The sequence below is a fragment of the Anomaloglossus baeobatrachus genome, chromosome 4 (assembly GCF_048569485.1).
Source record: "Anomaloglossus baeobatrachus isolate aAnoBae1 chromosome 4, aAnoBae1.hap1, whole genome shotgun sequence".
Classification (NCBI taxonomy): domain Eukaryota; kingdom Metazoa; phylum Chordata; class Amphibia; order Anura; family Aromobatidae; genus Anomaloglossus; species Anomaloglossus baeobatrachus.
Window position 1 is genome coordinate 638,206,836 of NC_134356.1, and position 19,986 is coordinate 638,226,821.

Sequence of the window (19,986 nt, forward strand, 5' to 3'; positions counted from 1 at the left end):
TGTTTTCAAGTTGCCCTTTTCCTCATTTTGAAATGTAATTAAGAAATGGCAGGTAACAGGAACAGTGGAGGTCAAGATAAGTTCAGTAACACCAAGCAAAAATTTCTGTGAGAGCTGCTTGTAGGCTTACTAGAGTTAAATCAGAACCCCAGCTTGACTGCAAAAGACCTTCAGGAAGATTTAGCAAACTCTGGAGTTGTGGTACATTGTTCTACTGTTCAGAGACACCTGCACAAACAACGGTACGTAATCTGTTTTGAAAAATTTTAATCCCACCCTTATATGTAGGCACACATATACAGAGTCACATCAGGATCCTCAAAGTCAATAGATCTCAATCCTTGTTGAATGCTGAAATTTTTATTTAGCAAAATTTTGATTTGAATGTCATTTTCTGTAATACATTTCTGACATGAAGACATGTACATTAAACATTCAAGTCTGTATTTAGCATCCAGGAATTGAGCTGCAAGTAGAAGAAAGCATGCACATGCAGGGATCCAGGGTGTATACATTATAATGTGCCGTAGACCTGTACAACCAGCCATTGTATTGTTTGCTCAGGTTTACAGCATATAATTATGCCTGGGTATTGTATGGGCAATGATGGACACATGGCAGACTATAATAGATGTGTGGTACAAAGGTCGTCAGCTGTGGAAGTCATTTTACATGGGACGATATGTAGAGGTATAATATATCATCTGTAGGCTGCACCTGGCCGGTAGGTTACAACACAGGTACTAATAAGTGCAGTACATAAGTGTATATTGAATGATGTGCCTGGACATGGTAGGTGGAAGTGCGTGTAGGGCACAGATGCTCACATGGCACAGGATGGTGTTCATTAGATCCAGTAGACAGGCAGGTCTCCGCACAGCACTTGGATGGTGGTGCCCAGGATGGAAGGATCACTCACGAGCTTCAGAGGGTCATTCTGCTTACCAGACTCAGTACCCAGCTAAGTGGAAAGCAAAAAAAAGTTGTATCATATGTAATAATGCAAAAATCACTTTTATTTTCGAAAGATTGAATTGACCAACGATGGTTCCTAGAGTTGAGTTAAAGGATTCATGGGCCCCAGTTCCAGGTGCCATGTCAGTGTGGTGCCGGAGCAGAACTCCTCCTACTTTCGAGTGTCCTGGATGCCTCTCCTGATTAGTAGACCCCATAGCATCAACGTTTCGGCAGGGTTGCATCAGGCCTACTAATCAGAAGACGCTCTGGAGATGGCAGCAGGAAGGAGAGCTTAACACAAATCTGGGCCAGCGGCCACAAGCTGCCAACGTGGCTGCTGGACAAGACTCCTTTTTGCTCATCTTGAGTCAACACCTACAACGAGAACAACCACATGCGCTTTTGGACCCAGCAATAAAAATTCCTCCTGTTAGGCACTGCATTAAAAGGAACCCATCACCAGTTTTTTTGTTATAAACTAAAACTAGCACCTTAATTAGCCCCTGTGCTTCATTCTATAAAGGTGCATGTTGTCCCCTGACTTGCCCTGTGTACCCAACAAATACCTTTTGAAAATCCTCCGTGCTTTATGGAAGTCCTTGGATCTGGTCCAATGGGCCTCCTTGGTTGTGGCTCCTGTCCCTCCTCTCTGCGCTGATCGCTGTCCTCTGCTGATGATTGACTTGGATTATGTCTCCTGCGCCATCCATGGCGCAGGGCAAAATCTCACGCCTGCGCAGAGACATTGCCGACTCATGCAGACGTACCTTGCGCTGATCGCTGTCCTCTGCTGATGATTGACTTTGATTATGTCTCCTGCGCCATCCATGGCGCAGGGCAAAATCTCGTGCCTGCACAGAGACATTGCCGACTCATGCAGACGTACCTTGCTCTGCCCTACTGCAGACAGTGCCAAATACATAGGTGCGTATGCGCGAATCAGCAAAGTTTCTGTGCTAGCACAACATTTTGTCCAGCCATGTGGATGACGTCTCCAGCGACATTCACATATCCAGCCTAAATCTCACGCATGCGCATAGACATTGCCGTCTCACGCAGGCGTACTTCGCTATGCCCTACTGTGGGCAGAGACGTATGCATAGGTGCACATGCACAAAACGGCTAAGTCTCTGCACAGGTGCGAGATTTAGCCTAGGTGTGTGAATGTCTCAGGAGACATCATCCATATCGCTGTGTGAAATCTCACACCTGCGCAGAGACTTTGCCGGTTTGCGCATGCACATGCACTATGTATTCGCCTGTGCAAGTTAGCAAAGTCTTTGTGTAGGTGTAAAATTTAGCCTGGGGATGTGGATGGCGCAGGAGGCGTCATCTACGTTAATCATCAGTAGAGGACAGCCATCAGCGCGGAGAGGAGGAACAGGAGCCACAACCAAGGTCGCCCATTGGGCTGGACCCAAGGATTACCATACAATGCGAGGGATTTTGTGGGGTGTACAGGGCGAGTACATAGAATGCAAAACAGGCATTGGTTAAGGTGCTAGTTTTACTTTATAACTCAAAAAAACGGTGACAGGTTCCCTTTAATTTTAATAATAATTATGTCTAGTTTGGTTAAGAAAATGCAGAATTTAAATTTTTTTTTGAAAATATATCTATATTTTTTATAAAAAAAATACAAATTCTGCATTTTTTAAAATCAAACTAGACACTGAAAAAGGAGGTAAAAGTGGCAGTTTAGATGGTGATCTATGCTGCCGTATGAAATAGTATCTTACCTTGCTCAGCACATTTTCGGCAATGTTCTGAAGACTCTGTACGCGTTCCGGTTCCATGTGTGTGATGTAACATGCGTTTCCAGGCCGTGGACGGGTGCAGATCAACAGCTGGAAATATAGGCATGGTTTATGTCGCTGGACATGGCAGGTATAACAACTGTCTAGCAGTCTTTAGGGTGTGTCTTTCCTATTGGATGTAGTATGAAGCATTTATCTAGGCCCACCACTAAGGCACAAGTGACAGATATGTGTCTGATCATATCGGAATATATCACAATTTTTAGGGTCTTTATTCTTCAGGTATTCCCCACCTGAGCCATTAAATATATTATTATTAAAGGGGTCTTCACACAATTAAAAGTTGTAAGTTACTGATTGCTGGGGGCTCCAAGACCTTCAACCCCATGAATGGAGATCCAGATCCTAAGAGTAGGACCTTCTTCAATAGAGCAGAAGTGCACATGCTCCGTTTCCAGTCTTTTGGAATACCAGAGATAGCTGTGATGCCAAACACCCAGGTACAATGAACCACTACACCACTAGGAGTCGCCAGACACACAAGTGGAGTATATCTGCAGGGGGTGTACACTAGGTGTTGCTAGACACACTAGTGAGGGATAGTCGAACAAGCCAGGAGTCAGAAGCCGGGAGGTAACGTCAGTGACGGAAGGAGAAAGACAAGCCGAAGTCTAAGTGAGCCGAGGGTCTATAAACTAGAAAGTCAAGTCAAGAACCAGGAAGAAAGCGCAGCCAGAGTCAGGGGACGAGCCGACGTTGGGAAGCCAAAAGGAAAAGTCGGGTACATGGGAGCAAGAGGAGCCTTGGTCAGGAAACAAGCTGAAGGTCAGGGAGATAGGAAGTCAGGTCAGAGTAGGGGAGGAGACGGGATGAGGTATGAGAAACTAGGTAGCAGGAGATGATCAGGTCAGTAACTTACGGGAACCAGAGACGTACACTGCCGAACAAGAATTATGACTGGCAGCGTTCCGGTGGAAACAACTCCCAGATAAAGCAGAGCAATCACATGGTACAAGGTTCCAACAAACAGGCCCCTCCCACACAACACAGGGCTAGATCGGGAACCAGAGGAAAATATGAGGCCCAGCATAGGCTCTGCAGGATAACAGGCTAACCAGAATCATGACAATAGCTAAACATTCCGCTATTTCCATCAGTCCCATAGACAATGAATGGAGCAGAGGATGAACCAGTGCACCTTTTCTCCATTCGATTTGCAGAGCCTAGTTCTCCGCATATCTGGGGTCCCAGAGATCAGTAAAGTAATAATATTAAAATTGTGGAATTATCTCTTTAAATGTTAACCACTTAACAATTTCAAACTTCCAATAACTACCCCTACACTTCCAGGACTAATAGATATTATCCTATAACTATTAGACTATAATAAATAATAAGCAGTGCTCTACTATTTCTGTCAGTACATTAGACAGGGAAGGACCTTCCTTATAGTGGAGCAGAGGTCAAGCATGTGTAAGGAGGTGAACAGACTGTCATGTTACTCCCTGAAGACGACACCAATCACATTGTTGTCATGTAATATGAATTCTGTCCTGAGTCATTGTAAATAATGTATCATATGAAATGTGAAGTGTTTGTAATGTTACCATATATAATGTAAGTAATGTTATGTGTGGTTGCCAGACTGGAGGGCAGGACAAAGTTAATTATTGGGACTATCCCACAGTGGGAGGGAGGCGTTAGCATCTAGGGAAAGTGTGGTTTCCTTTGGTACTTCAGATAGGGCCCCGCTTGTGACTCAAGCAGACCTATGGTCTGGAAGGTTGTCAAGGCTGCATATAGAGGGTGACCTTTGCCAACACAAGAAAGGAGAATGGAGTCGGGAGAGTGCAACTCGGAGAAGTAAATGATGCACAGATTCAGATTAGGCGACTGCACAAAGTCTAGGGACTGTACTTGAAACGGGAGTGACTGAATCTAACAGAGTCCATGAAAGTGGACAGCTGGCAATCTGGCCCTAACAAACTTTTAGCTCCTTCAGGTAGTGGGCCGAGAGAACCAGTGTGTAGACCAAGTGAGATTCCCGGTGGGTGATGTCCTGGTCATCTGAGTGTGTAGTGTTTGGCTCCTTCTGGTAGTGGGCAGAGAGAACCAGTGTGTAGACCAAGTGAGTTTCCCAGTGGGTGATGTCCTGGTCATCTGAGAATATACTGTAGTGTTTGGGTCTGGCTCTACTGGCGGATATCCCCTTCTGCTAGGAGTATCAGATGAGGGACTAGTATAGGAGACTAGGATGACTTCTATACATTGTGTGACGCCCTGGACTAGTCAGGTCGTCCCAGGTAGTCACACACAACACCACACCCCCTCCCGATTGGGTGACATCAGTCAAACTAAAAACCTTGTCACCACCCTCCAGGTTTGATGTCCGCACCAGGGGGGCGGAGCCAGGCGGTTGGCTCCACCCACTGAGGAGTTCACAGGCCTGGAGGCGGGAAAACACAGACACAAGTTCAAGTTGACAGTGCAGAGTAGTTTTGACAGTGAAGGAGAGAGGTTGAGTCCAAGGGCAGACCTGCGCCCATGCCTGCCATAGACTACTCCGGTGGCTGGATCGGAGCCCAGTCACCTTTGGCAAGGAGGCAGACGGTGGTGGCCACCTGCAGGAGCTGGGATTACAGCCGGTGGAACCGTAGGGACCGGGGTCAGGCGGTGGCCTGCCGGTACCGAACCGGGGAACCGATCGGAAACCAGAGCACCAGGAGGGGTACTCAGACCCAGATGAAGCCCCGAACCGACAGGGCCGAGTCAAATCAACTGATTGCAGACTGGACTTAAGGACCTATCCCACACAAGTCCCGTTAGAAGACAACAGCCCAACCATACAGGGTAGAGCCACCGCCAAGGCATAGAGACCCAAAGGGCCAGCGTCTGCGGGCAAACGGACTCCTACGGCATATACAAGTCGGGGAGCGGACTACTGGTGTCTAGGCATAGGAGTCAAACATTTACACACAGAGGTGCAGGAGAAAGGCGGAAACCACCAACCTATACCGGGAGAAGCTGCAGCCGGCTGTGGGCCCTGTTCATCACTCCATTTGGTTTACCAGAGACTCCAGTGTATTGTGTCAGAGTGAGTACACCAGTGCCTTCGGGCCACGCACCGCGCCGCAACGCTCCAGCGTCAAACCCACTCTCCCGCCTCAGCACCTCCCTCGGGCCCCCGGGACCATCGTTCCCCTACCCATGGAGGGGTCAACACCAAGCTGCGCAACACCGTCCCGGGGAGGCCTAGTTAACGGCAGCGGCCATTCACCACCACCCGTGGGTGGCGTCACGAACTTACAATCCAAACCAAACGACCGCGCCCCGGGCGTGGAACTCCTCACCCAAGTCCCCGCGGGTAGTGCCAACTCCCTTGCAGAGCGACGTGACCCCCGGGTCCGTGAGAGGCTCGAGCCACCACCCGCAGTATGAGCACGGATCCAAGCGGCTTGGCGGTCGCAGCCGAGCCCGCGGGGCAGTACAATTGCAGCGTGGTTCTGTACTGGGTTGAGCTAAAGTGAGCATTACCTGTGCGAACAGGGACAATCCAACTAGAAGTGAAGAAGGTGTATCCACAGATGCTCTGTGCTACCGAACTGTTTGAGAAAACTTGTGCCCACTATCTCATGTGTAAAGTTTCCATGGAAGAGCTTTTTAGTAAAGTTTTGTCGTTGGAGAGAAAGTTGTGGTCTCCTTGTTGGAACATGTTAACAGTGGGGTCCTCGCCAGCCAGCGCCACCGGCAGCATGTGGCCTACATGGGCGTATTGCCCCTACAACACAAACGCACACACCCAGCCAGGACGTGTTTCTCATGTGGTGTGCTAGGGTGTCCAAGAGCAATCCCTTGCCCACGAGTACCACCCAGTGCCACGTTACTCATGACCACCCATGACCACCTCTGCTTCATTCAAGGTCTCTTGGGTTCCAAAGCTTAGATCTTTGGATCGCAAGGGGTCCCATTGGTCGTGACTATGGATAGAAAATAACTCAACATTTTAGGAGTAACCCTTTAAATGCTGAGCTCTTGACCATCAGGGATCCTACAGGAATAATATCACTAACGCCTCAACCACCCTATGTAAAAATGACTGCTTCTTCTCCACCCTCCAGACATACATCAATACCAATCACAATACCTTGCTGTAGTCGTACACAACACTATCTGAAGTGTTGATGCCAGTGTCAAGGTGAAAGGTTGCCACTCCAGAACTTCTTAGTTTGGCATTGGCACCATCCTGCAGGGACATCTGGAAAATCTAAAGGCAAACATAACATTTTAATTAAAGGGGTTGTCTGATTTATAACATCTTTCAAATACCCTATTGGGGGATTCAGAATAAAGAAAAACATGGGGTCCCCTGTATAGGATCATTACCCAAAACTAAGAAGAGCTAAAAAAGAAGGTCTCTCACTCAAGAAGACCCAATACGGCTCTATTTTACCCATACAGTCCAACTGTGTAATGCCTCTTATTGCCTGCGGGGGAGCTGCAGGGAGATTGAACACCTGCAGTTGGTTCACCCACATATGTTAGTTGATCACTTGTGGCTACAGAGGCACTACAGACCTTATGATCAGGTTTGTTTTTTATTACGGGACACCTCTAAAAAACATGGATAGTGGACAACCCATTAAAATGAGTATTTTCTATCTCACAAACTGATGGCATATTAGTACAAAATTTGATCACTTTCTGATCGGTAGTGGTCCAACCTTTGGGACTTTTGTTACTTTTTTATATGTGCTGAAATGCACCTTTTTGGTGCAAATTTAATCTATTAATTTCAATGAGACCTTAAATCTGCAGGTTAATTCACTGAATTTCCATGGTTTTTTATGCATTTTTGCACCAAAAGGAAAGCTCATTAAAGGGACAATATTAACTTTTAGGATTGCAACTTCCAATAGGTGGCGCTAGAGTTCAAGTCTTCCTCTCTGAAGAGGCAATTTGCAACAAAAAATTCACATAGAAATCTACGAATAAAAGTAGAAAATATACGTAGATTTCAGTTTCTGATTTTTTTTAGAAATCAGCATATAAAATCAGCACCAAATTTGTAACATCTTAGAGTTGGATAGTCGATAATCCCTGCCAAGTCATTGGACTAGCTGGATAATGGGCAAGATTTACATAGGGTTAGTGGATACTACATGTGTTTCTTTCTTACCGTTTCTGTGTGTTTCTGGCTCATAAACACACCCATCAAGAGGAACGCAAGAAGGACCAAAACCAGGACCACCACAACCACCACCACACACAGGAGCTTCTTAACACCACCCAGACATGGGATACGGGGGATGGGGAGCAGCTCTGAATATACCTGGGGAAAAAGAGGACTCTGTATGAAGCCATATGTGTATATATATATGTGTGTGTGTATATGTATATAAATATATATGTGTGTATATACATGTGTGTGTATGTATATGTTTATGTGCGTGTAAGTGTATATATGTACGTGTTTTTATATATATATATATATATTGTGAGACTGTGACCGGGGTTATCTATGACGGCCGGTATGTCTCGCCCCGGTTGTGCTCACTCCATGATAGAAAGCAACTCCACTCTAGGGTTAATGCTGTTTCCCTACAGGCTGAAGGAAGGGTTAAATGGAAACAGGAACAAGGGCAGGTGTGCCGGGTGTGAGGGAGTGAACAGAACTCCCTGAGTTCTCTGCTGGAGAGGCACATGTATATTGTTGTGGACTTTTGTTTGGACATTAAACCGTGTGCTGTGAACCTTAATGCCTGGATCCCGTGTCTTCTGCTGCGCAGCCGACCACGCTACCTCACATATGGTGGAGAATCGGCGGGCATGCCAGCCGGTGAGGTGTAGCATCCATCCCTGGTGACCCAGTAGCACATGTCCTGGATTAGAGCGGCTATACTACAGCCCAAACCCGGTGACGCCATGGAGGACATACTAAAGCAGCTGGCTCAGGCTAATGCACAGCAGCAACAGACCAATGCACACCTGCTCCGGGCGTTGGAACGTCAGCAGCAATCCTTGCAAGGGCAGGACACAAGGCACCAAGAACAGCTGGTTCAGGCCAATGCACGTCAGCAGCAAGCCTTGCAATTGCAGGAACAAAGACATCAAGAACAGATGGTTCTCCTGGCCAAGTCGATCCGGGCCGGACCGGCAGCAACAACCCCGGGACCGGGTGACGACGGCAGCGTCCGGAAAGCGGTGAGACAAGCGTTGCAAAAGATGACCCCGGGGGATGATGTGGAAGCGTTCCTGGCGGTGTTTGAGCGGGTGGCCGAGCGGGAAAAGCTGCCGACCCCCCAGTGGGCTGAGGTATTGTCACCCTATCTGACGGGGGAACCCCAAAAAGCATACCTGGACCTCTGTACCGAGGACGCCATTGACTATGTGACCCTGAAAGCCGAAATACTGGCTCGGTTGGGGGTGAATACCTATGTACGGGCTCAGCGGGTAAATCAGTGGTTCTATGAGGAAGCCAAACCCGTACGCTCCCAGGCCTATGACTTGTTGCATCTTGTAAAAAAGTGGTTGCAGCCTGACACTCTGAGCCCGGCGCAAATGGTGGAAAGGGTAGTAGTGGATCGTTTTGTGCGCACTTTACCCGTCACCGTTCAACGGTGGGTAGGACAGGGTGACCCGAGTACCCTCGACCAATTAGTGTCCCTGGTAGAGCGGCATGTGGCTACGCAGGACTTGATACGGGACACTGAGACTTTGCGTACCGCCCGTCGGTCCGGCCCCTCCAAGCCTAGGGCCAAGGACCCACCGCTGACAACGATGCAGGAGTCCCCTACCGTCCCGTCTGAGGCCGCGGCCGCCATTCCTGAGGTCCGGAAGGTTCTGTACCCTAAACGACAACCCGTCAAGGGGGTTTACGTCCCCATTAGATGTTGGCGATGCCAGAGGGTGGGACATATGGAAGCCCAGTGTCCACTCACCACGGAGCCCATGGATTGTGGGGTTACCCGGCGGGGTTCAATGTATGCTCAGGTGGTGTGTACCGCTGACCTGGTCTCCCCAGAGACGGAGCCCCACTTGTGCCAAATACAGGTGAATGGATGTCCGGTTACAGGATTGTTGGATTCCGGAAGCTTAGTGACCCTTGTGCGATCCACCTTGAGGGCTAAAGTAAAGGCCACAGGACGTACCGTGGGGGTGGTTTGCATACATGGGGACCACCGAGACTATCCCACAGGGATTGTCACCATCACAGCACCTTGCGGTCAGGTGCAACATGAGGTGGGACTTCTTAACACTCTGCCCTATGACGTGATCCTAGGAAGGGATCTGCCCTATTTTTGGACTTTATGGAAGGGACCCCCTAAGTCTCCTCAGATATTGGTCAGTCCGGGACCTGAGCCCTACAATCCTGAATCCGGGACACCTGCCGTAGGGGTCCCCATGATAGGGACAGAATGTGAACCCGATAGGTCGCCCCTAGAGGTATTGGCAGGAGAGGCTGAGACGGTCGAACCCATCCCAGAGTTGGAGGCGTCCCCGGATACGTTTGGGACTGCCCAACTCCAGGACCCTACATTAATACATGCCCGGAGTCGGGTGACAGTAATTGACGGGGTGGCACAGCTGCCCGGTGCCCAGGTAAGGTACCCCCATTTCGCTCTTAAGCAGGATTTACTCTACCGGGTAGATGAAATACGGGGCGTGGGGGTAGAGCAGTTGGTGGTGCCCCAGCCGCATCGTCGGCGGGTCCTCGACTTGGCTCATAAACACCTGATGAGTGGCCACCTAGGGGTCAAGAAAACGCAGGAGCGAATATTGCAAAGGTTCTATTGGCCCGGAGTCTTTGGGGAGGTAAAACGGTTCTGCGAAACCTGCCCGGAGTGTCAGCTTACCGCACCCCTGACCCATTTTCGCAGTCCGTTGGTACCGTTACCCATTATAGAAGTCCCTTTTGAACGGATAGGGATGGATCTGGTGGGGCCCCTCGTAAAGTCCGCTCGAGGGCACCAACACATCCAAGTGATCGTTGACTATGCCACCCGGTATCCCGAGGCGATACCTCTCAGACATACTGCAGCAAAGTTTATAGCTCGGGAGTTGTTTGCTGTGTTCTGCCGGGTGGGGTTGCCCAAGGAGATCCTTACGGATCAGGGGACCCCATTCATGTCTAAAGTGACCAAAGAGCTATGCCGGCTACTCCAGATCAAGCAGTTGCGTACGTCTGTGTATCATCCTCAAACGGACGGTTTAGTGGAGCGTTTCAATAAAACCCTGAAAACCATGCTCAAAAGGGTGATCTCCAAAGACGGGAAAGACTGGGATATGATGCTTCCCTATTTGATGTTTGCCATACGAGAGGTGCCACAGGCATCCACGGGGTTTTCGCCTTTTGAATTGTTATACGGGCGACATCCCCGGGGATTGTTGGACCTGGCAAAGGAAACATGGGAGCAAGAGCCCACTCCCCATAAAAGTGTGATTGAACACATTTTGGGTATGCAGAACCGCATAAGCGCGGTCATGCCAACTGTGAAGGAGCATTTACAGGAGGCTCAGGCCGCGCAAAGCGGCCGCTACAATAGACAAGCCACCGTGCGGACCTTTAAACCCGGGGATCGGGTGTTGGTATTAATCCCCACGGCGGAGAGTAAATTCCTGGCTCAGTGGCAAGGCCCCTACGAGATAAAGGAAAGAGTCGGGGTGGTTAACTATAAAGTATTGCAGCCCGGTAGGCGGAAACCTGAACAAATATACCATGTCAACCTATTAAAACCTTGGCAGGAACGGGAAAGCCTGATGGTTGTTTTTTCCCCATCTCCCTCCTCTTCGGGTCGTTCACCTCCGGCTCCAGCGACCTCCAGAGAGGACGAACCGGAAGTAAGGATTGGAGAAGCCCTCACCAAGACTCAGAGGCGAGAGGCCAGACGGTTGGTTCAGCAGAACCCCGATGTCTTCTCCGAGCTGCCCGGTAGGACCAGTCTGATACGACATGATATTGTCACCGAGCCCCACCTGAAGGTACGCCTGAAGTCATACCGGGTACCGGAGGCTCGACGACAAGCCATATCGGAGGAAGTAAAGACAATGTTACGCCTGGGGGTCATCGAAAAATCCCAGAGTGAATGGGCTAGTCCGATTGTCCTAATACCAAAACCCGATGGCTCCTTAAGGTTCTGCAATGACTTTAGGAGATTGAACGAAATATCCAAGTTCGATCTCTACCCCATGCCCAGGGTGGATGAGCTGATTGATAGGCTGGGACAGGCGCGGTATTTTACCACGCTCGACCTGACCAAGGGGTACTGGCAGGTGCCACTGACGGAGTCCGCCAAGGAGAAAACCGCTTTTGTTACGCCGGAGGGTCTCTTCCACTATGTTGTCTTGCCTTTTGGGTTACATGGCGCTCCGGCCACGTTCCAGAGGTTGATGGACTTAGTGCTGGAACCCCACCAGGCGTATGCATCAGCGTACCTTGATGACATCATTATTTACAGCTCCGATTGGCAGACCCACTTGGAACAGGTACAAGCGGTGGTGGACGCGCTTCGAACAGCCGGATTGACAGCCAATCCCAAGAAATGTGCGTTGGGACTCACGGAAGCCCGCTACTTGGGCTACGTGATAGGCCAAGGAGTGATTAAGCCCCAAATTAACAAGGTTGAGGCGATCCAGAAGTGGCCTAGACCCCTGACCACGAAGCAGGTTAGGGCCTTCCTGGGTATCGTGGGGTACTACAGGAGGTTTGTAAAGGATTTTGCGGGACTATCAGCCCCCTTGACGGACCTTCTCAAAGGCAAGAAGTCCGTCATGGTGCGCTGGACTCCGCAGGCCAAGGACTCCTTCCGGGCCCTGAAGGGGGTTCTGTGCGGACAGCCCGTTCTTGTACACCCTGATTTCCGGAAGGAGTTCATAGTACAGACTGACGCCTCAGAGGTCGGCCTGGGGGCAGTGTTGTCTCAGGTGGTTCAGGGGGAGGAACACCCCGTCACCTTCTTAAGTAGGAAGCTCACCCCTCCCGAGCGGAATTATAGCGTAGTGGAGAAGGAGTGCCTGGCGATCAAGTGGGCCTTGGAGTCCCTACGCTATTACCTGCTGGGACGGCAGTTTCGCTTGGTGACGGATCACTCTCCACTGGTCTGGATGAGGTCCGCCAAGGAACGGAATGCCCGGGTTACCCGGTGGTTCCTTTCTCTGCAGAACTTCCGGTTTACGGTTGAACATAGGGCCGGTGGGTTGCAGGGCAACGCCGATGCCTTGTCCCGCGGCCCGTGTTTGATGGCGGGAGTTCAACCCCGCATGCTTGAACTGAGGGGGGGGGTATGTGAGACTGTGACCGGGGTTATCTATGACGGCCGGTATGTCTCGCCCCGGTTGTGCTCACTCCATGATAGAAAGCAACTCCACTCTAGGGTTAATGCTGTTTCCCTACAGGCTGAAGGAAGGGTTAAATGGAAACAGGAACAAGGGCAGGTGTGCCGGGTGTGAGGGAGTGAACACAACTCCCTGAGCTCTCTGCTGGAGAGGCACATGTATATTGTTGTGGACTTTTGTTTGGACATTAAACCGTGTGCTGTGAACCTTAATGCCTGGATCCCGTGTCTTCTGCTGTGCAGCCGACCACGCTACCTCACAATATATATATATATATATATGTATTTGTATAGCTCTGCATTTGTGTGTATATGTGTGTACATACGTGTATAAGTATATGTCTGTACATAAATGTGTGTATGTATATATGTGCATTTGTGTGTGCATATATGTGTGTGTATGTATATATACATGTGTGTATGTATACAGTATATGCATCTGTATATATGTATATTTGTGTGTATATGTGTGTGTACATGTGTGGAAGAATATGTGTGAGTACATAAATATGCGTGTAAGTGTGTGTGTGTGTATGTATATATATATATATATATATATATAAGTGTGTGTATTTGTGTGTATGTATATATATATATATATGTGTCTGTATATATAGTATGTGTATTTGTGTGTATATGTATGTATGTACATGTGTGTAAATATATGTATGTATACATATATAAGCGCGTAAGTATATGTGTCTATGCCTATATGTATGGGTGTGTGTATATATGTATGTGTATATGGGTGTATGAATAAATGTGTGTGTTTATGTGTATATGTATACATGTGCATAAGTATATATACAGTATATGCGTGTAAGTGTATGTGTGCATGTAAATATACAGTATATGTGTATGTATATATGTGCATTTGTGTGTGTATATGCATATGTGTGTGTAAGTATATGTCTATGTACAGTACATATACATGAGTGTACTGTATATGTATGTGTATGTGCATTGTGTGTATATTTGGAAGAGGTTAGAACCAAAACATTCTCTTATCACAATAGCAACAGATATGACCGTAGTATGATATTAGTAGATTATCTGCCATGATTTTAGAAAAACAATGTAAGGATTCGCTCACATCTGCATTGGTAAAAAAAAATCGCAGTGCACTCGCACCAATGTTATTCACGGAGTCAGTGCTGATCTGTGAGTTTATCCCCAGCTTTTTCGGCCTGAGGAAAAATAAAAAGGCAGTATGCAGTGTGTGACCGCTTAAAATGAATGAAAAGCGGACCAATTTTTTTATACGCAGATGTGATCGAACTCTAAACCTGTATATGTTACATTTTACTCCTGTGTGAACTAGAACAAGTAGTGTAAATCATATGAATCGATTATTTTGCATTATGAGATAAATTAGAATCCTAAACTAACCATTAAATACATATAGTTAGTATATTAGACTCTATAGGGTTCTTTACACGCTGCGACATCGCTAACGATATATCGTCGGGGTCACGTCGGTAGTGATGCACATCCGGCGTCGTTAGCGTCATCGCATTGTGTGACACCAATGAGCGACGATCAACGAGCGCAAAAATGTGAAAAATCGTTGCTCGTTGACACGTCGTTCATTTCCTTAATATTGTTGCTGCTGCAGGTACGATGTTGTTCGTCGTTCCTGCGGCAGCACACATCGCTATGTGTGACACTGCAGGTGCGACGAACATCTCCGTACCTGCTTCCACCGGCAATGAGGAAGGAAGGAGGTGGGCGGGATGTTCTGCCCGCTCATCTCCGCCTCTCCTCTGCTATTGGATGGTTGCTGTGTGACGTCGCTGTGACGCCGCACGAACCGCCCACTTAGAAAGTAGGCGGATCGCCGGCCAGAGCGACGTCAGAGGGAAGTCCGTGTGACGGGTGTTAGCGATGTTGTGCGCCGTGGGCAGCGAATTCCCGTGACGCACAACCGACGGGGGCAGGTACGCTCGCTACCGATATCGGTACCGATGTCGCATTGTGTAAAGTACCCTTATGAGCTTAAAAAGCGCATTCTAAACCAGCCTGTTATTAGATTATTCTCCACAATCAGAGAAAATTAGCATTTTAATTTATGATATTAGTAGATTATTCTTCATTGTGACCCAAACTGAGCTTTGTAATCCACGATATATAGATGATTATTAACCATGAGACAAGAAGGCGATCTATACTACAATATTAGACTATTCTCCACTATGAGCTGAAGTGAGCACCCTAAACTATGACATGCATAGATTATTTACTGTATGTGTTATTCACACAAGTTATGGATTGTTTTGGATAGGGCATGACTTGATAATCAATAGGAGTCCGACAATTTGGACTTTTGCGATCCTGTGAACTGGGCTCCTGTCTTGACTGTAATGGCGGTGCTCATGTTCCTCCCTCTCTTCAACACTGCTCTCAGCTTTCTCTGACTGTGAACTGGGCTCCTGTCTTGACTGGAGTGGCGGAGCTCATGTTCATCCTCCACTCCATTCACTAGTCTACAGGAAATAGTGGCAGACTGCTCTCGGCTTTCTCCGGCTGTGGACTTGGCTCCTGTCTTGATTGTAGTGGCGGAGCTCATGTTCATCCTCCTCTCCATTCACTTGTCTACAGAAAATAGTGGCACACTTCTCTCGGATTTCTCTGACTGTGGACTAGGCTCCTGTCATGCTCATCCTTTATTCCATTCACTGGTATACAGTAAATAGTGTTGTACTGCTCTCGGCTTTCTCCGACTGTGGACTGGGCTCCTGTCTTGACTGGAGTTGCGGTGCTCATGTTCATCCTCCGCTCCATTCACTGGTCTACAGAAATAGTGGCACACTTCTTTCGGCTTTCTCCGGTTGTGGACTGGGCTCCTGTCTTGACTGGAATGGCGGTACTCATGCTGATCCTTCGTTACATGAACTGGTCTACAGAAAATAGTGGCGCACGTCTCTCTGCTTTCTCCGGTTGTGGACTGGGCTCCTGTCTTGACTGGAGTGGCGGTACTCATGCTCATCCTTCGTTCCATGCACTGGTATACAGGAAGTAGTAGCACATTACTCTCGGCTTTCTCTGGCTATGGACTGGGCTCCTGCCTTAACTGGAGTGGTGGTGCTCATGCTCATCCTCTGCTCCATTCACTGGTCTATAAGAAATAGTGGCGCACTGCTCACACTTTCTCCGAGTGTGGACTGGGCTCCTGTCTTGACTGGAGTGGCAGAGCTCATGTTCATCCTCCACTCCATTCATAGGTCTATAGGAAATAGTGGCACACTGCTCTTGGCTTTCTCCGACTATGGACTTGGCTCCTGTCTTCACTGTAGTGGCTGAGCTCATGTTCCCCTTCCACTCCATTCATAGGTCTATAGAAAATAGTGGCGCACTGCTCTTGAATTTCTCCAGCAGGCCCGTAGACCATGAATGGAATGAAGCAGAAGCATATTAGTTCAAGAATGAACTCTGTGCTCCCAACAGTTGGTCCCCAGAGATCAGAAATGTATCCCCTATTTGGAGGAGAAGAGATAATTAGCAATTTTGGGAAGAATCCTGAGCACTACGAGATTAGGTGATTAAGTTTGGAGCTGTATCACATAGAAATCACAGTAATATAAGACCGGCACTCCCATTCTTTTATCTTCTGTGAAGGTTTATTTTCATTTTCTCAAATTTAGTAGTCACAAATACAATGACGCATTTCGGCTTGTTTCCTCAACCTAGACGCGTTTCGGCTCAAACTTTTTTTAATAAACTATCTGAGAAAGGCTTGATGATGGAAGTCGAAACGCGTCGTGCTTGTGACTGCTTAATTTGAGACAATGAAAATAAACCTTCCCAGAAGATAAAAGAATATGAGTGCTGATCTTATATTACTGTCACATTTTGGGGCCACCCTTAGATTCGAGCACCACCAGGATTCCCTTTATGTGTATAGTTATCCATAGACGTTATATTCCTAATCTGGCCATCACTATTCTAACCTTGCAGGTTCACTTACTGGTGGAGTGTCCATCAACACGGTCTTGCTCTGCTCCATGGCGGCCTGTTTCCTCTCTGCTATCTGCAGGCTGTATGTTTATTCCAAGTCACAATCCACTATATATACGTGGACCTGTAGTACCGTCATTGCAATGAAGTGTCCTCAGCCTCAGCTAAGAGTGTTTACTTCTACGTGAAAGTATTCAAGAACAGACATACTTCTAACATTCAAGAGGTTTCACTAAAACATTTTCTACTCAATGCAGTTGCTTAATGGTTTTTATGCGGTAATAGGCAGGGTATTTATTTTTTAACCCCATATTTCATCGTTGTGTAATGATATTTTATGTTCATGGCATTAGCATAGCTACTAATGTCATCTGTTCCCCAAAGTAGCTTCTGGATTGCCACCTGGCCTTTGTGACTGCACAGGCCCAAAACGTCCCAAAACCTGCGGCTACGATCACATCCCCACATGAGTAAGATCACCCTGCCATGTGGCCGGTTGGAAACTTGTCATGGTTCAGTGCTAAACATCTTTCTTCAGGATTGCAGTTCCACAATCCATCTGCAGAGGCAGAAACGCGTTTCGGATGCACAATAGATGTTCTGGAAATAGATCACTCACTCTGATCCTTTCTGTAAAGCAAGGAATTATGTCACACGATGAACAAGATGAATGGGTGGTCGGCAGCCTGCTTTGACCTCACGATTATCATCATATGTTCACAATATTCATACAGTGTATAAGTGTAGAGTAAAACGCGTCAGCTGCCTTAAGATGTGCAGGCCTTAAAAATGTTGTACCTTCTTGCAAACTCAATTTGATGAATTACGGCCAATGTCTTTTTCAGGCCGATTCCGCTCCGGAGTTTTGAGGATGATGTTGGAGAGGTTTCTGCTTCAAAAACTCAACAAATGTTTTGGTGTGAAAACACCCTCAGAGTTTGCCTCCAGACTATCTAGTGTCACCTTTTTGTACTTGGACAGATTTAGTCTGAGATCCCTAAACTTACTCTGCCACTATACCTCCTCCAGGTAGGGATACTCTGGCCCCATTACATCTCCTAAAACTTAGTTACCCCTGATTGCAGCACTTCACCAACATCTTGAAAGGGGCCCACTGGTTTAAAGGGAATCTATCAGCAGGTTTTTGCTATGTGATCCATGTGCAGCATAATATAGGTGCAGAGTGCCTGATCCCAGCAACGTATCATTTACTGAGTTGCTTGGTGTAATTTTAATAAAATTCCTGTTTTCTCAAATGTAGATGTAGCAGTGCTCAGAATGCTGAACTGTGTATAAGCCCGCCCATAAGTGAGTGTCATGACTGAAGTCATGTGGCTTTTTTGAATTTCAATGCTGCGTCACAGCAGATCACATGTTCCTCTGTGCATCTAGCTTCTCCTTTCCCCTGTTCAGCCAATTCTTATGCTTTTGGTTCCTACCTATATTGCCTTTGGTCACTAGATGGCAGTATTGATTCACAAATGCTTCACAGTACAATACTATTGTATGAGTCACTTCAATTTCCTTACGCTTGCACACAATTATACCAATTTGTACCACATAGACCTCTGTCACAAAGGTAAAATCTCTAGCAGTGGGGCTGGAACTCCTTAGCAGAATCAACAAAGGAATATAGCCAGCAGAGAAGGCTAGTATCAGGAGAGTACAAATAGCCCCACCAAGGATGTGATGGGACAGAGACAATGAGTAAGTGAGAACACCTATTAACGGTGGGTCAGCAGGGAAGGAAACTGACCATGCTGCACAAGGTCACAAGATCAAGTCCCGAAACCAAGGTATGACAAAGAGATTCTATGTGCGGAGACCTACTAAAGGGAAGTAATTTCCATTAAGTGAGCTTGATTTAGTGAGTAGAAGGCTTTGTTAAAGGAACAGGATTTCCATTGAGTGAGCAGAAAGGGACATGAGAAATTGTCTGTGGCCTGCAGTATGGGACTTGCAGCCTAGCAGGAGTGTGTGGTTTAGCTTCTGCTAGGGCCTAGAGCAGCAACTCCCATGAGAAGCTACAGTGGCCAGGAGAAGGCTTGGACTGCTGACAGCTGATAGACCACTGGTATGCCTCTGGTCCCTGCCGACTGCGTGTGGATACCCCGGCGGTCCAGGCCCCCGACACTTGCCTGGGTGCACTGTTTGCTGATGCCAGCCCTGGTAAGAAGCACTCGTGTCGGATGCCTCCATGAGGCCCAAGTCCATGTTCTGTTGGTGGCGAGGTAACGCTGAAGCTTGCCTCCTCCATCCTCTCCCACCAACCGCGGACAACAGACAGGATCAATAATTTCTTTATCTCCAGAGTTTTCTGTGCCTATCACTTCTTCCTCCTCCACTTGTTCATCGATTCATGCACCTTAACTACCAGTTTGTTATCATGAGCCCACCTCGATTGATGGACTCCACCCTCCCATGACACCCGCCTGTGCGACGACTGTCCGGACCTTACAGAAAATTATATCCCTTCATCAGCCTCATGTGCATCCTCCTCTTCCTCTGGGACACCACCTCCTCCCGTAGACTATTCAAAGTGTGTTCCAACATGTAGATGAACCAGAACAGTGATGCTGATGATGGCATTGTCACCACTAACCATCTTTGTAGCCATTGCGAAACTGTGCAGGAGGGTGCAGAGGTCCTTCATCTGTGCCCACTCTGCAATCGTGATTTGCCCCACATCCAGACTGCTGTGTCCCTGGTTATGCCTCGTCACATAGTGCACCAGGGCTCATTGCTGCTGCAACAGTCGCTGCAACATGTGGAAAGTGGAATGCCACCGTGTCGGTACATCATATATCAACTGGTTTACCGGTAGGCCGAAAGACCTTTGTAGCAATGCAAATTGATTAGTCGCGGGGTGCAAACGGCGGAAGTGAGCACACAGGGACCGTGCCTTCTGCAGCAGTGCATACAGGCCAGGATAGTGGCCTAGAAATTGCTGTACAACCAGTTTGAAGACGTGAGCCATGCAAGGCACA

The 19,986-nt window shown here is 47.8% G+C and overlaps 1 protein-coding gene across 1 annotated transcript; it reads right to left on the reverse strand.

Annotated features, from left to right (window-relative positions):
- Positions 1 to 299: 299 nt before the first annotated feature.
- Positions 300 to 17,070, reverse strand: SFTPC (surfactant protein C). Its single transcript, XM_075343052.1, has 5 exons — positions 17,010 to 17,070; positions 7,891 to 8,043; positions 6,859 to 6,978; positions 2,697 to 2,804; positions 300 to 961 (listed from the first exon to the last, which is right to left on the reverse strand). Exons 1-5 carry the CDS (start codon positions 17,046 to 17,048, stop codon positions 848 to 850), a joined length of 534 nt encoding a protein of 177 aa, XP_075199167.1. The 5' UTR covers positions 17,049 to 17,070; the 3' UTR covers positions 300 to 847.
- Positions 17,071 to 19,986: the final 2,916 nt, after the last annotated feature.